At 46.2% G+C, this 16,154-nt stretch overlaps 2 protein-coding genes and 1 long non-coding RNA gene across 5 annotated transcripts in view; 1 reads left to right on the top strand and 2 right to left on the bottom strand.

Annotated features, from left to right (window-relative positions):
- Positions 1 to 928, bottom strand: part of LRRK1 (leucine rich repeat kinase 1) — a 148,474-nt gene extending 147,546 nt beyond the window's left edge. The window contains exon 1 of the mRNA XM_025391389.1: positions 158 to 928. The gene's annotated coding sequence lies outside the window, so the exon portion shown is untranslated. The remainder of the gene's footprint in view (positions 1 to 157) is intronic.
- On the top strand, positions 346 to 6,412 carry LOC112628516. Its single transcript, XR_003120437.1, has 2 exons — positions 346 to 1,745; positions 3,633 to 6,412. It is a non-coding gene; the product is annotated as an uncharacterized LOC112628516 (long non-coding RNA).
- The window catches only part of ALDH1A3 (aldehyde dehydrogenase 1 family member A3), a 36,297-nt gene continuing 23,136 nt past the window's right edge, over positions 2,994 to 16,154 (bottom strand). For all 3 annotated transcript variants that reach the window (XM_025391390.1, XM_025391391.1, XM_025391392.1), the window contains 4 exons: positions 13,204 to 13,368; positions 11,621 to 11,778; positions 10,441 to 10,515; positions 2,994 to 4,911 (listed from right to left, as the gene is read on the bottom strand). In XM_025391390.1, the coding sequence (XP_025247175.1) occupies positions 4,839 to 4,911; positions 10,441 to 10,515; positions 11,621 to 11,778; positions 13,204 to 13,368 (471 nt within the window). In that variant the 3' untranslated portion in view covers positions 2,994 to 4,838. The remainder of the gene's footprint in view (positions 4,912 to 10,440; positions 10,516 to 11,620; positions 11,779 to 13,203; positions 13,369 to 16,154) is intronic.

The raw sequence follows: 16,154 nt of genomic DNA, 5'->3' as shown, positions 1-16,154 counted from the left end.
CGGCCACCCATGTCCGACCATGCGGCCGCCTGGAGCGCAGGCCCGCGGCAGGCAGAGGCCAGGGCTCCCCGCGGACGCGGGCGCCGGCTCCGGATTCCCGGGCCGGCCGCAGGAGGCAACCAGGTCTCTGCGGGGCGCGGAGAGGAACAGCACTTACCTGCGGCGGCGGCGGGGCCCGGGTACGGACGCTCCAGGACGCGGGGCTGGGCGGACACTGGCGGGCCGGGGCCTGGCCGTCCCACAGCCGTCTGCCCCCCGCGCCTCGGGCCGCGCGCCGGGGCCGGGCCCAGACGCACTTCCTCAATCCTGAGGCCGGCGGGCGGGCGGGGAGGGCGAGTGGCGCGAAGAGCTCGCAGAGCAAGGCCGCCGCCAGCTCTCGCCGGAATGGTTTCGAGGCGTCCCCTCGGTGGCCGCCTCAGTTTCCCTAGCCGTAAAACGCGGGCGATCGCGCTCAACCCCCGTGCCCCGGGAGAGGCCGGGGTCCGCGGGCCCTTCTAGTACCAGGTCTCTCCCTCAGGTTCGGGCACTCGGCTCCCTCCACGCGGGGCAAGCGCGGCGATGAGATTGGTCGGTGCTGCGCTCAGCCCCGCTTTCACTATCCCTCTGCTCTAGTGGCAGCAAAATCAGCAGATCAGCCCCTAACTTGCATGTGGCCCATACACTCCGTCCGTAAAAATTAAAAAGACAGGGAATATTCATTTGTGTACAGTTCTTTCCAGGGCAATACAGAAATATGTAGTTCTAAAGCGTTAACGATTTGCAGTTTGCACATCCTCCATCACATGGATTTTACTATTTCAATAATGGATGTATGCAAAGAATTTGCTGTTTGGTGAATCATGTTTAATTGTCGGCTTTGGGGGGAATACATAAAACATGGAATATTGGTAATTTATCGTGTTTCAACCTTTCATAAAGGTGTCATCAGGCTGCTGAGGCTAATATAGAAACGCAGACCATAAAGATCCGCGTCCACTCTGCAGGAGGGCCTCACACTGAGCTCCTCGTGTCGACCCAGGGAAAAGGCCTGCTCAGGAAAAGCAGAGGGTTCCACGCCCTGCAGGACCAGCACCCTAGGCTCCTCTCTTGGAGTGTTATGACTCGCATATTCCCAGGATTTCGCGCAGATCTCCCCCACCCTCACTGACATTTCACAGAACCTGGGCAGCTACAGGGCTCTTACAGGACCTCCCGGACACCGCGGGACCGTGTTTCCTTGAGCGGCTTCTTGGGTCCCTGGTTGGCGAGGGGACCACCGAGCAGGTCTGCTCTGCTCCTGGGAGGCTGCTCCTGCCACTGGACGAGTTTCCAAAAGGGTGAGCGCAGTTCTGCAATCCTGTTCTCACCCCTGAGGGCCTCACACCAGTTTACAGGAGCCAGCAGTGTGATTGCTACAGATAAGTTCCCAACAGTTTGCAGGGCGTGGTGTCCTCAGTGCTGAGAGAGCCCCGCGACGGAGGCGCAGCTCCTCCGGGGCGCGCAGCCCCGCCACCTGGCGCCACCGCGAGGGAGCGCAGGCCCAGGGCCCGGGCAGCCGCTGGAGGGGACGCGGCCGAGTAAGGCGGGGCACCTCCGCTTCCCTTCTAAATGAGCTTGGGAATAGGCTAGGAAATGTCCCCAATGTAGAAAACAGCAGGAACATTTGACACGCGGATGACCTGTGTTGAGCCCGTTATATTCCCAGCATTTAATTCTAGCCATTAGGCATGTGTTAGCCACAACTTCTCATAGGAAGGCTATTGCAGGTAAGTTAAGATTCCTTTCCACTTCTTCCTAAGGCTCGCTGACCCACGGTTCTCTAGCTTTTGTTGGTAATCCCACCCGGATTCTTAGCACCCTAGGTTGGAATGACCCCTCCTGAGGTGGGTGAGGTCAGCTGGAAGCCACCTCCCTGAACTGACTTTTCTCTCTTTTTGAAGGCACAGTGGCTGAGAGCTCCTTCTGTGTTTTCTGGTTGTTTTTCTTCAGCCCAGTTCGCAGTTTCCTCGGACAGTCTTCCTTGAACAACTTCCTAAACGCCCTTCATGAACCCCCTTCAAGCTCATGCCTAGGAGCAAGGAGCAAAGCTTCATCCACCAGCAGAAGCAGCTAGGCCATCCCAAAGGGTCCACTTCTAGAGAGTGTGCCAACCCCCACACGCACACCAGGCACACAGATGCATGTGTGCACACGCACACTACACCCTCCGATTGTCCCCAGAATGGCTCCCTTCAGGGAGTCACATTCCGGGACACCAAATGAGGGAAAATATCCTTCTCCTATAGTTTTCTGCTCGCATTTGGATTGAGAAATCGGATGTCTCTAAATAATGTGTCTAAATTCTCTTAACATAAGTGTGTATGTTACGAGAGATCTGATCCCAGCCTCCCTTAAGTTTTTTGTTAAAGAGGTGGTGCTTCGCCACTCACATCAAAGTGATCTGGGCTTTCTACATCAAATGCACAGGTTGAGCTTCAAGAACATACCCCAGTACCACCAATGATCTTGATCCAGTGTCAGTGTCAGCTCACAACGTGGTGATCGAGGCTTCTTGGTTAGAAGCTTTAGAAACTTGAGGTCAGTGAAACCCAAATTGATCCTTTCTCTAGATCCTCAGAGGAAAAGGTGACAAAAACAGACACTTGTGCTCACAGTCAGGGGCACAATGCTGTCTGTCAATCCTCATGCGGTCCTCCCCACCATTTCCCGCACTGACATCATTACCACTTTATGATAAACGGAGACTCAGGCAGCTTAGATGACAGCTGAAACTCAGCCAGATATGATGTGGAACCTCTGAGGCCCAGCTCCTTGCTTGGTCAACCCGAGCCCACAGAAATGGGTTTCAGAGTCAGGCAAAGCACTGGGCCCAATTGACAGAGTAAATGTAATTTTATGCTTACATTATTGATCCTGCTTTAATATCAGCCATTTTGTACAGGTCTCAGAAAGAGAAAGGCCTGCCATAGAATTCAAATGAGTTTGGTCTTTAAATGAAAAAGCATAATGTTTCCCAAATATCCAACTTTATTTTATCATTTTTGCATTGTGGAACACGATCTGCAGTTAGGATCAGACTTCCCAGGCCTATAGATTTTTAAATCACACCACAGGGGTAAACCTTAAAAGAAGTGAAACCTAACACTATATATATTTCCATTTCTAAATACAGTATATTACAGAAGGTTTAAATATACCACCTCTGTGTACTTACAACTATAAAAAGATACATTAACTATACCAATTATAAATAATGTAGCATTTCATATTAAAGACATTATTGTACAATGAGAGAATAGGAACCCTCTAACGTACCACTGTCAAGGTTAGTGTCTATAGCTACTTGAGATAAAATACTGAAAATTCAGTGTATGAAGTCAAATCCTGATTTAACAAGTTATTGGTAGTGTGAGTGATAAGTGTTAGCTGATGAAGGGAAGGTAAATGTGGTAATTTATATCTCTGACAAGGGTGATAGGCCCATTTTATACATGGTTTTCCTTATACACACACTGGTTCTGATACGCGGCCTCATTTTGTTATTGCCTTCTCCAATTTAATTTGCAAACTTAAGCACCACTTTCCCAATTAGGAAAGGACTAGTTAGTAACCATAAAAGTATCCGAATAATACATTTGTTTTTGTATTTGAAGCTACATGGGAACACTTTCAGTTTCCCAAGTTAAAACATGAAATTGCACATCATCATTTGGATACCTAAAGAGGAAAAGAAAAAGTCACAACCTGCCAGTGAAATACTCAGGCCACTTGGATGAAGACCCAGGTCCTCCATAGAATCCAGGTGTTATTTACTAACTAATCAGAAATTAACATCAAAATAGGACTTAAAAATAACAAGGCTGTGTTATAACAGCAGTCTTTCCAGTTGTGTATGTTTTACTAATCTAAAATGGGTAACAGAACTGGAGAAAAAGAAGACTATATAGACTTATCATAAGCCATTAGTGAACATGATAGAAATGCATAATTTGTTAAAGCGAATTACGGCTCTGATTTGTCAAATGAGGGGGTTAATTATCCTGGGATTTGCTATGCTGTTGTGGTGTTAGAATATTGGATCTTTAGCAGCAAAGGTAATATCAACAATATTTTCTGCTTAAGAAAGTGCCTTGGTTAAGGTAGACCATGATATCATTTTTGACTAAGCTCTCTGGGCTATTGATTCTGTCCTATTCCAAAGGCAGTATTGGTTTGAAGCTGAATCTCACGGTCAATGTCAATATGCAATCCACAAAGACCCTGATATCCTTCCACGGTATGCACTTCCCAAAAGTTTCTCACCATGAAATCCTTTTTTTTTTTTTAAACAAACAAACAAAAAAACCCCCAAAACGTACTGTGAGTCCTTTCCCATGGATTGGTCCCACCTTTACCTCGGAAAGAGGCGTGGCTTGCTCTATGAGCAGGTCCACCCTGAGGAGACCACAGGTGCAAGAGCCCTGCTTGCAGAACACGCAGGGGGGTTTTCCCACATTCTTATTGGAGTCAGATTCGGCAAAGCATTTTAAGCAATGGCTGGATACTTCAAATACCACTCCCTGTTAACAACGCCCTGAGTATCTCACTGTCTCCGGGATCTGGACTAAAGTGAAAAACAGAAATGGCCAACAGCTCCCTCCCGAGGCAGGACTGCGATTTCACAGACAACATATGGGCATCCCCAGTTTGGTGAATTAACAGGAGAGTGAGAGGAAAACAGCAATCATTCAACTCCAGTAGATGTAAAGCCTCCAGAAGAATGTGTACGGGGAAGGTCAGACATGTCATTTTTTTCTCCAGCACGTTTCATCTGCCACATTCCCCTGTCCGATGTTTGAAGAAGGAGCCCCGCCTTTCCTTCAGGGATTCTTGTCGCCAAGTTTGATGGTGACAGTTTTCACTTCTGTGTATTCGGCCAAAGCATATTCACCTCTGTGATCACAGAAAAGAGGAAAATTCAAAATGGGCACGTTCCTTAGCCTTTGTGTAGAAACTGTTCTGATGCTTCATCATTCCATCAGGCCATTGGAGGCTTATGCAAAAGGTCAAAATGTGACGACTTCATGGAATAATAGTCAGGACTATAACACCACTAGTAAGTGCCAATAGCTGCATATGTGACTTAAATGTAAATATCAAGGTTTTCTTGTGTGTGATGCTTTTGAAATAGCCAGGACTAATGGTTTACCTTTGGAGAATAAAGGGGATTTAAAAAAAAATAAAGAGGTGAATTCCCTGGGATGGCAATAGAGAGCAAAAAGACAGGGCCTGGTGGACGGAGGGGTGAGTGTGAACAAGGGAAGAGCAGAAATTACACTGGGTTTATAACTTTTAGATGGCAATTGGGAGCTGCTTGAAGAGGAGACAGAAGAGGCAGAGGCCCAAAGCCATTGGCTGGGGATGTGGCCAGAGGACCAGAGGGAAGAACACTAAGGGCCTGAAGTTGGCCTCAGAGTGCACAGCTGGGGACCAGTTGTCAGACAGTGAGGCCAGCCTAGGGGGCGTGAGGGAAGCAGACATTAGCACAGACTGGACACGGGGAGTCCACAGCCTTTGGGTTCACATCCTTGATGTAGTTCCTTTCTTTAAATGTTGCAGGGCTCAGGTGATCCTTCCCTGGCACCATGGTCTGTCTTCAGGGTAGCTTCCCTTCCAAGACCCGAGAGGCAGCTTTGGAGAGATTTAAATCCCTCTAAATGCTTGATCTGCTGTCAGGTGAAGAAAAATGTGTGCTTGTTTAGGAAGAGATGAAGCTAGAGGTGGTCACTGGAGTCTCTGGAGTTGAAATGACTTGTGACAGAATCCCATCTCCTCCCTTAGACCAATGGTTCTCAAAGTGTGGTCCCCAGACCAGCAGCATCAGCCTCACCTCTGAACTTGCTAGAAATGCAGATTCTCAGGCCTCCCCCAGCTCTACTATGGTAGGCAGAATAAGGATTTCCCCAAAGGTATCCACAATCGGATCCCCCAAGCCTGTGAATACGTTAGGCCACGTGGTAAAGAATTAATGTTGCAGATGGAATTCAAGTTATTAATCAATTGATTTCAAAAGAGGGAGACTATCCTGGATCATCCAGGCATAGACCCAGTGTAATCACAAGGGTCCCTAAAACTGGCAGAAGAAGAGGCAGAGCAAAATGAGATTATAGAAACAGGTTCAGAGATGCAGCAGTGCTGGCTTTGAAGATGGAGGATGGGGCCACCAGCCTAGGAATGTGAGCAGCCTCTAGAGGATGGAAAAGGCAAGGAAGCAGATTCTTTCCTGAGAACCTCCAAAAAGGAATGCAGCCCTTGATTTTAGCTCAGGGAGACCTGTGTCAGATTTTTATCCTACAGAACTATAAGATAATAGATTTATGTTATTTAAGCCACTGATGTTATGGTAATTTCTTGTAGGAGCAATAAAAAACTAATAAACGTACTGAATCAGAAACTCTGTGATGGGGCCCAGACATCTGTATTTTAACAAGTTCTCCAAGTGATTCTGATGCATACTCAAGTTGGAGAACCACTGGCTTAGAACTATGTTGCTTAGGTAAGTTCTTTGCCTTCCCTGAGCCTCAACTTCATCAACTATCAAATGGGAATACCATCACCTCCTTGTAATTATAACAATTACAGATAATCACACAGAGCACCTACTATGTGTTAGGCAGAAAATGAATGTTAGGTGCCATTGAGATTTTTAGGTCATTTTCTAAAACAAATAGTTGCAGAACCCATGAAAATAAGTGAATTATTTTATAATCTTTTCTAAATATAACACAAAATACAAAAGCCATAAACAGAACGCTAAATTCTACTTTTGTAGAGCAGAGACTCCATCAAAACTCCCAAATGACAAACTAGAAAAAAAAATTTACAACACTGTGTGAAGATCAGAGTGTGATTTTCCTTAATATACAAAGAGCTCTTGCAAACCAACAAGAAAAACACAAATAACCAAATGGAAAAATCAACAAAGGACAGGAATAGTTAGTTTGCAGAAAAAGAAATACGAATTACCAATAAGTGTGAAAATGGTGCTCAATGCCATCATGATTAAAGAAATGTAACCAAAACACTGGTAAGCCCATTTTTCATGTGGCAGATTACTCAATTTTAGGAATTTATTCTGAAAACAATCTCCCACAAGTGCATAAAGATGTATACACAAGGAAGTACATTAGCATGGTTTGTAATAGCAAAACCCCTTGGAAATACACAAAAGTTCCTCATAGGAGATCATCAATAAAAAGAATGGAAGGATATCCAAAACCCAGTCTCAATAACAAAATGTAGCTTGCTCCCATTTCATTTGAAAACAGAAAAGAACACACATATATAAATCCATTGTATGCAAATAAAATGCACAATACACTTTAAAAAGTGAGAATACAATGTCGCATTGTAAAAATTCAAAGCCAATAATGATTTCTCAAGTTAGTAAAGAAAAGAAAACAAAGTGATAAAATCAGATTGAATTAACACATAACTGACACATGCAGTAGTATTAAAGCATTCCTTTAAGAATAAATACATAGCTCCTCTCATTTTTTCTATTTCTGAAGTTGCTGTCCTGGTTCAAATTCTTTCAGCTCTTATTCAACCCAGCGGAACATCTCCTACATGGATTCTCAGCCAGTCTCATCCACTTTGGAGTTCAAAGCTATCCATGAGCCCAGCCTTACTCCTATTAAACCTCACCAGAATGTCAGGAGGCACAGGGACTGGTGGCTGTGCTGTTCACTGCAATATGCTCAGAGCCTAGCATCCTGCCTGGTGAATCAAAGATACTCAAGAAATATTTGCCAAGTGAATAAAAGAAAGAATGAGCAAATGAATGATGGAACAACGTTTACCTCTAACAAATTGGATTGAAGGTCAGGGAGGGAAGCCTTGACTTTCCATATCTCTATTGTGTAGATTTTTTGGTTACTGTATCATTTTTATTAAGAAGAAAGGCGCCCAGGAGGAAGAGGAATTTCAGGCTCCATCCTGAGACCCGCACAGAAACAGCTCCCGGAGGGACCCGTGGGTGGGCGGCCAGAAGCCAGCCCAGTCCAGGTGGCCGGGGACGGGGAAAACCATGGAATCCCCCGCACGACGCTCCAGCATTAAAAAAGGGGAACTTCTTGCAACATGAAGACATTAATTAGAGACAACTGAAAACAGAAATTGGTTTTCCAGGCAGTTTCTAGGCTCCTTGTGAATTATTTTTAAATATTTTATCAAAAGCCTTGAGAAAATATAGGCCAAGGGTCTAAAAAACAGACATTCAAAAAAGTCCCGATGGTGGCTAACTGGCAGGAGGATACATGGGCTGTGTTCAGTGAGTCCTCCCCGAGCCCTGCTCTGTGCCAGGCGAGGGGGTGTTAAGGAGCCAAAAGCACTGTCAGGGTGGCAAGAGGGGAGGCTGCAATGAGGGCGAATCACCAGTGCAAAGCCGTACACACCAGGGATTGGGGGCCCTGCAGCTTCTATACCCAGGGACATTTGCTTTGGGGACTGGAGTTCTTGCTGTGGGGTGAGGCTCTGTCTGGCCTCTGGGAGGAGGACTGTGTGGGGTCTAGGTTCCCCAGCCCTAATGACCCAGCTGGTTGAAGGCAGCAGATGAAAGGGGATAAATGACCACGCAAGCCCTGGGTGGCCTCACAAACAGGTGGTGGACAAGGGTGACCCCTGTTGAGCAAGGTCCTGCACTGCGGTGGGTCCAAGGACTAAGCTGCCAGCATTCATTTCTGACTGTCACTTACCAGCTTCCTGTGCCATTTTCTCATCTGAAAACAGCTGGACCCATCTCATGGATGGGTGTGAGGACGGTATGAACAGGCACAGAGAGCTCAACAGAGCCTGCAGCAGAGTCTGTGCTCAGCAAATCCCAGCTGTTGCCAGTACTGTTGCTGTTGGAGGGCCCAAGAGGGGACACTGGTGACCCCAGCCCCGGCTGCCTGTCCCTGGAGGGGCAGGTGTAAGAAGTGATGAAGCAGGGGCTCACAGAACTCAAATACAAATAGGCCACTAGAGGGAGGAAATGCAATTTCTGCAAAGGGGTTTCATGGCCAAGAATTACTGATGTACCCTGAAGAGGAAGCCAGCCATAGGGATAAGGGGGAGGCTAATGGGCAGGCTTCACTCACATGTGCAGACGCCTTGGGGTATTTGCCGAGAGTCAGGGATGGACTACAAAGCAGGACTGAGGTGGGAGGGGGACAGGACCCCAATTCCACATAGACTGGTCAAGAGCATCTGTTCAGGGATGGAAGCCAGGCCCATCCCTTCATAGCATCTTTAAGAATCTCAAAAGAAAGCCACAAAAAGGCCCCAACCAAGGCCCAAGGTGAGGGGAAGCGTTTGAGTCTGTTCCCCTGGAAGAAGTGCAAACAAGCACAAGGGAGTACATTTGTATATAAATAGGACAGACTGGTGAAATAAAAGGAAGAGTTTGGATCCCTAGAGATGTCCCAGGAACCTGGGGTGTTGTCACAGATGGTTCCTTGGGAACACTGATCCTACAAAATGTTTGTCCACACAGGCTAATAAAATCCTGAGCTGGGGAGAGAAGATAGTGTCCGGCTGAAAACCACACATCTCCACTCCCTGGATGCTCTGGGCCTGGGCCAGACACAAGAAGTTCCACCCATTAATCTAAACCTAGGGAACTCATTTTCCCAGCAGGCAGGACAAAAAAGGAAGTGTGGATCAGTTTGCACACACAGCAGAGAGGTTTGCAGTGGGTTTGCACACACAGTGGAGGGATTTGCAGTGGGTTTACACACGCAGTGGAAGGGTTTGCAGTGGGTTTACACACGCAGTGGAGGGGTTTGCAGTGGGTTTGCACACGCAGTGGAGGGGTTTGCAGTGGGTTTGCACATGCAGTGGAGGGGTTTGCAGTGGGTTTGCATACGCAGTGGAGGGGTTTGCAGTGGGCTTGCACACACATGTGGAGGGGTTTGCAGTGGGCTTGCATGTACTGAGAGGGCTGCAGAAGCCCAGCAGGAGGTGTTGTCATATGCCTGCTGGGAAGGGCCCCTGCTAGGCTCAGAAAAAAGAACCCAACAGGTAGGAGCCTTACCTGGGTCAGCCTTACGTGTCTTCACTGCTGTGAGTGGGGAGTTGTGTGAATAATGACACCCCACATCTGGTAAAAAGTACACTTTTTCAGTTCTGCCTGTGTCCCCATTCAGGGAGCTTCTGTCAAGTATCCACTGAACGTCCCCAGCATGATGGGTGCTGGGCAGACACAAAAGCTGAGGCCTGGAGGGGGGCAGGCTGGGGAAGTGAGTGGGAAGGCTGGGGGTGGTGGGTGGGAGAGAGGAAGAGATGGGTCCCCACTAGCCCTAGAGTGACACAGCTGGCCCAGACAAAGCAGGATGGCGGTGGAGGGGGGCGGTCAGCAGATTGGAGCCTGAGTCACTGCCTGCAAATCTAGTGGATCTTGTATTCAGCCCATGGCAGGCTCAGAATGATGGACACACTTACAGTTCTCTGCCATTTCCTGACATTTTAAAGCCACCAAACGGAGCCTGTGCGTAGAGGGCGTTGTAGCAGTTGATCCTAGAAAATAATGGAAGAAAGTTTAGAGTCATCTGGAGAAGGCCCCCTGGCTCCTGGCACTGCAGCCACTGAGCCCCCAATGCAGGGCATTGACTAATAAACAGTCTTTTGCCAAAGCTTCCATGATGAAAACACAGGGTGCTCTCAACTTTTGTCTTCTCATTCTTCCCATCAGCAACATTTGGAAATCCTCAAGTACAGAGTGTGTTTCATTGGGATAGGAATGAAATGATAAGGGGAGAAAAAAGAAGAGAGGATCAGGCATGATGACTTATGCCTGTAATCCCAGCACTTTGGGAGGCTGAGATGGAGGGATCACCTGAGGTCAGGAGTTCAAGACCAGCCTGACCAACATGGTGAAACCCCATCTCTACTAAAAATACAAAAATTAGTTGGACATGGTGGCATGTGCCTGTAGTCCCAGCTACTCAGGAGGCTGAGGCAGGAAAATTGCTTGAACCTGGGAGGTGGAGGTTGCAGTGAGCTGAGAGTGTGCCACTGCACTCCTGCCTGGGGGACAGAGCGAGATTCCATCTAATTAAAAAGAAAGAAAGAAAGAAAAATCAGGGTGTAGAGGAATAAGAATTAGCTTTGAAATGAGACAGATCTGACCTTAAAGTTCTCCTGCTTCCTGGTTATATGATTCCAGGCTTATTGCTCAACTTCTCTGAGCCTCAATTCATTAATCTTTAAAACGGGGATCACAAAACATCATCTGCAGAATTACTGATGAGGCAGGGACTAGTATCCCTATTTTGCAGATGGGCATGAACTGCTCTTAGAATCAGAATGGAAAACAAAGTTGGAGGGGCAGTACAGCACAGGGGTCACAGGCACAGGCACTGGAGCCCTGTCGGCCATCTGCTAGCTGTGTGACTCTGGGCAAGTCACTTCATCTCTCTGTGCCTCAATTTTCTCATCTATGAAATGGAGACATAATGGCACCTACCTCAGAAGGTGGTCATGAGGATGGAAGGAAGCACTGAGATAGTGCTTGGTACATAATATACAATGTAAACAATGAGAAACTCTCAGTTAATAGAAAAATAAGGAACTTAGCAAGAATCAACTTAGGAGAGCTGAAATACACACACAGTCAACTTACCAGACCGTTCCAGACTCTAAGGCAGAAGCCAACTTCAGAGCTTTGTCGAGGTTTTTTGTGAACACGGCTGCTGTGAGTCCATAGTCAGTGCTATTGGCTCTTTTTATCACTTCTTCGATACTTTTGAACTTCAGTATTGGTTGCACTGGTCCAAAAATCTATGATTAATTGCAAGAATGGCAATGAGAGGCATGACTGAATGGAAATGCATGCTGTGAGTAAGCATTTCCTTCTCTTTACACATCTTTCATATACCCAGAGCACACACATGCATGAAAAATGATGATTAGAGAAGAAAGAACGTCCAAAGATTTCTTTAGCTGCATTACCGTTGAAGACTGAAGGGAAGGATTAAAATGAAACAAAAATAAAAAATAATAACAAAAAATGTATGTTGTGTTTAAGATGTCTTGTTGTCATCAGGGTTTCTGAGAAACCCAGCCAGAGAGTCTTGGAGTAACCCATAGATGCACAGAAGACAAAACCTTTGGGTAACTTTTTTGAGAGTTGTCTTGAAGGATATTTGCAGGCACTTTGTAAGACTGTGCTCCTACCTCTTGGAGCTGTGTTTCCAACCAATGAAGATACCCTAGAACATTTCCATAATAATTACCAGAGAAAGGAATGGCACAATATTCACCACAGTTTGTGATATAGCAGAGAAAAGGAAATGGAAGAACTAAGGCTTGAACATTTAAAGGTGATTTTGAAGGGAGCTTGTAATTGATTCAATATTACACGTAATTATAAGCTGGCAGGATGGTGCCTGGCCTGCCAAAATACTTTCCGGGTTCCCCAGGACCTCTCGTCACAGGGATGTTTAAGGAGCTGAGCTTTATGCCATCACCGCACATAACAATCTCGAGGAAGACACCTCTAAAATACCTGCCCCAGAAAGCCCTTGGCAGGGACTCATCCTTTTATGTGCCCCAAAAGACCATGTCCAGGGTCTAACCTCCTGGGATCCAGCTCTCCTCTTACAAATGCTGTGGGGGAACCAGTTCCCATCTAGTGTAAGCGGGGTTGAAAGACAAAGATTTACACTCTTATGTGAGTGGGGGAGTCTCCTTAATTTCCCTCATTTCCAAGACATCCGTGGTGGAAAATGTCAATAAGAATTCCAGCTGTGACATGTTCCTTGAGTGAACACTTGAAGTTTAGTCTGGGGGGCCCTGAAGGCGGCTTTGGGTCCCGAATCCACAGGTTCTTGAATTGATCCCTGGCAAAACCCACAGGTGGCAACAGTTCTCCACCTGCAGTTGCATGACTGACTCAGGGACCCGGTGTGTTAGATCAGAGAGGGCTTGCTGCTCCCCAGAGAGGGTGAGCCATGAGTGAAAACTAGCTAGAACAAACAAGGTACTTGCTGTATCATGCTTGGAGTTCACCAGAAGCAGGGACAAAACGGCTTCCCTAGGGACCCCAAAGGAGAGGGGAAAGACCACACAGAAACAACAACAACAACAACAACAAAAACAAAAACACGCTCAGATCACAAGGATTTCTGGGATCCCTGGGCCCTAGGGAAGGACTCCTGTTTGAAAGGCCCTGCAGGCCGTAGTCTTGCCACAGCCCCCTTGTACCTCCTCTTTGGCAATCCGCATGTTGTCTGTGACTTCTGAGAAGACAGTGGGTTTGATGAAGAGCCCCTTGTCTTCCATGGCTGAGCCCCCACATTCCAGCTTGGCTCCTTCCTTCTTCCCACTCTCGATCAGCTCTAAGATTTTGTTGAACTGCTTTTGATCAATCTGCAAAACACAAACAAAAAGCGCAGCCTGGCTTCCTTCTGGGCAGTGGCTGCCATCACATGTTTTCAGTGGCCTTCAACATGATCAGCCGTCCTTCCTCTGCACATTCTTGGCAAGTCATGATCCATGTAACTAATGTGCCTTGCAGGCAAATATTCCTCTGATGCACAGAGCTGGACTCTTTGGAGCAGGGGAGAGATGGGGAGATAGACTTATCTCGTCCTCTGGAGGTTTGGGACTTATTTACACTTCTATCTCCCTTTTCCATGCAGCAAAGTTAGTCCATGGGTGACACAGGTCTGAAATGGTCACATTCTTTCCTCTCCCAAATCTTTACATTCTACTCAGGTTGCCAAATTTAGCAAATAAAAATACAGGATGCCCAGTGAATCTGAATTTCAGAAAAATGACACATAATTTTTTTTTAGTATAAAGCATGTCCCAAAACAATATTTGGGATATACTTAAGCTAAAAGTGCATTCACTGTTTATCTGAAATTCATGTCTACCTGGGTGCCATGTATCACCTGGCAACCCTGTGCCCTGATCAGTTGGCACCATGACTCAGGGTTATAGTTACTGGAATTCTCCTATCATGATGCAGAGAAGCGAGAAGAAAAGCTAACCACCTTACTCAACACTCCTGGGGACAAAGCAGAATGAAACTCCAGGTGGGGCAGAGGGGCTGCTCCTTGGTTAGTGGGGAACAGCTCATGAGAAAGGTTCTTCCTTTTGCTATCTTGTCTAGACGTCTCCTTGGCTGGAGTTTGCCCTATACCACCAGCCTGACACACAGTTTGTGAACATGCTACCGACCAGTTGTCAAAAGCACACCCTTTTGGGAGACTGCTCAAGGGGGAAAACGCTCTTTCTGCCCCCTCCACTGGGCCTTCTTCCTGAAATCTAAGGGAATCCTGTCCTTTATCATGATCTGTGGCTGGTCTCCCTCCTCTTTGGCTAGGAGAGACAAAGCTTTACTAGGTTTACTTTAGCTGGGACTTTTAGATAGGAAAACTGGTTTTATTCCAATAATCATAAACAGAAAAACAAGCAAACCCAGTGGTGCGATTGTATGACAGTCTGTCCTGGAGGAGCAGGAGAGAAGGCATAAACCATGTATGCCACTTGCCCAATCATCTCGTGAAATATGGACCCAGTTTAAAAATACTAACTCAGATCCATACCTCACACCTTATACCAGGCCAAACTCCAAATAGATCAAAGACATAACCAGGAAAAACAAAACCATAAATGTTTTATATGTGGGAGACTTCTGTGAACTTGGAGTGCCTTCTAATGACTCAAAATGCAGAGGCCAAAAAAGAAAAGATGTATAATTTTGAGTATGTTAAAAAAAAAAAAAAAAAAAAGCAAGAAGGGGAGCAAAATTATCATAACAAAGAGCAAAACAACTGACTTGGAAAAAATATTAACAAGTCATATTCATAGAAAGCTAATCTCTCTACTATGTATGTAAAGAGGTCTTAGAAGTGATAAGAAAAATGCCCAACATTTTGAAAGAAAGAGATGCAAAGCAAATGCACATTTGATAACAAAGGAAATACAAATGGTTTTTAAATATATAATAGATGTTCTTGGTTATTGTAAGAGGTACATGCATATTAAAATGAAACAAGATACCATTTTTAACTCTCAGATGGGAAAAAAATCCATATTCTGTTGGAAAGGGTCAAGAAACAGACAAGCTTCTAGAATATTGGTAGGAATACACATTGGGTCAGCCTCTATGGAAGGTAATTCAGCAACACTTAAGGAAATTACAAATGTGTTCCCACTTAGCAACCCAGTTTGGGGAAGCTGTCCCAGGGATCTCCTTGTGTGTGTGTGAAATTACATACTCTGAGGCCTTGTGTGTGGCTGCACATACCCACATGCTAATCAGAAGACGTTACTGAAATTCTGGTGGCTTCATCCAGCAGAATTCTGTACACACGTGAAAAAGAATCAGGCAGGTTCCCATGGACTGGTATAAAGAGCTCTTCAAGTTTTTTTTAGGGAACAATAAACATAGTGCAAGATAATATACTATCATGGTAACTTTCGTGTAAAAATAACAAAGGCAATCAGGACTTGCATTCATATCTGCTTGTATACACATGAAAACATTCTAGCGAGAGACATGAGGAACTAAGAACTGGGGATACCCATGGGAGGAAGGGTTAAGAACCAGGTGTACAAAGATGGGGGCGGGGGGGGCGGGAACCCTTTCACTGTAGATGTTTTTAGGCGTTTTGGGATTTGACCCACTTATGTGTACTCCACTCAAAAAAAGTAACAAAAACAAGTAACAAAATAAATGTAACAAAAACAGCTTTGCAACAGATCCCAGAAGAGCTCAAGGTTCTCTCAACTTCTCTCTGGGTGAACCAAGTCTCAGGTTAACAGTTCCAGATGTTGCTGAGCTGCTCTTCTCCCTGAGGGGCCAAAAGGGCCACAGGGGCTTCACCCAACTGCAGGTCCTCCCTGGCTGCTGGGCATATGCCATCTGGAAGACCCTGTTTGTCCTGCAGGCAGTGTTGGGTCCCTGTGGAAATCCTACACATCCAAACTCAACACTCCCTGGAGAGTCTGTAGGAACACATTGTTTAAATCTAATAATCCTCCATGAAATGTCAGCTGGTGCCTTACAGTACAGGAAGAGAGACCTGCCAGGAAGTGAGATGACGCGGCAGGGCACAACACCAGAAACAGGGAAATATGGCCCCCACAGGACTGGCTCAAGGCTGTGCTCAGCTCTCTGCCGGGAGGACACTGCCGGATCCTGC

This window comes from Theropithecus gelada, chromosome 7b (genome assembly GCF_003255815.1).
Source record: "Theropithecus gelada isolate Dixy chromosome 7b, Tgel_1.0, whole genome shotgun sequence".
In the NCBI taxonomy this organism is placed as follows: Eukaryota; Metazoa; Chordata; class Mammalia; order Primates; family Cercopithecidae; genus Theropithecus; species Theropithecus gelada.
The sequence above is the reverse complement of the archived record's forward strand: the minus strand, read 5'-3'. Positions and strand labels throughout refer to the sequence as shown.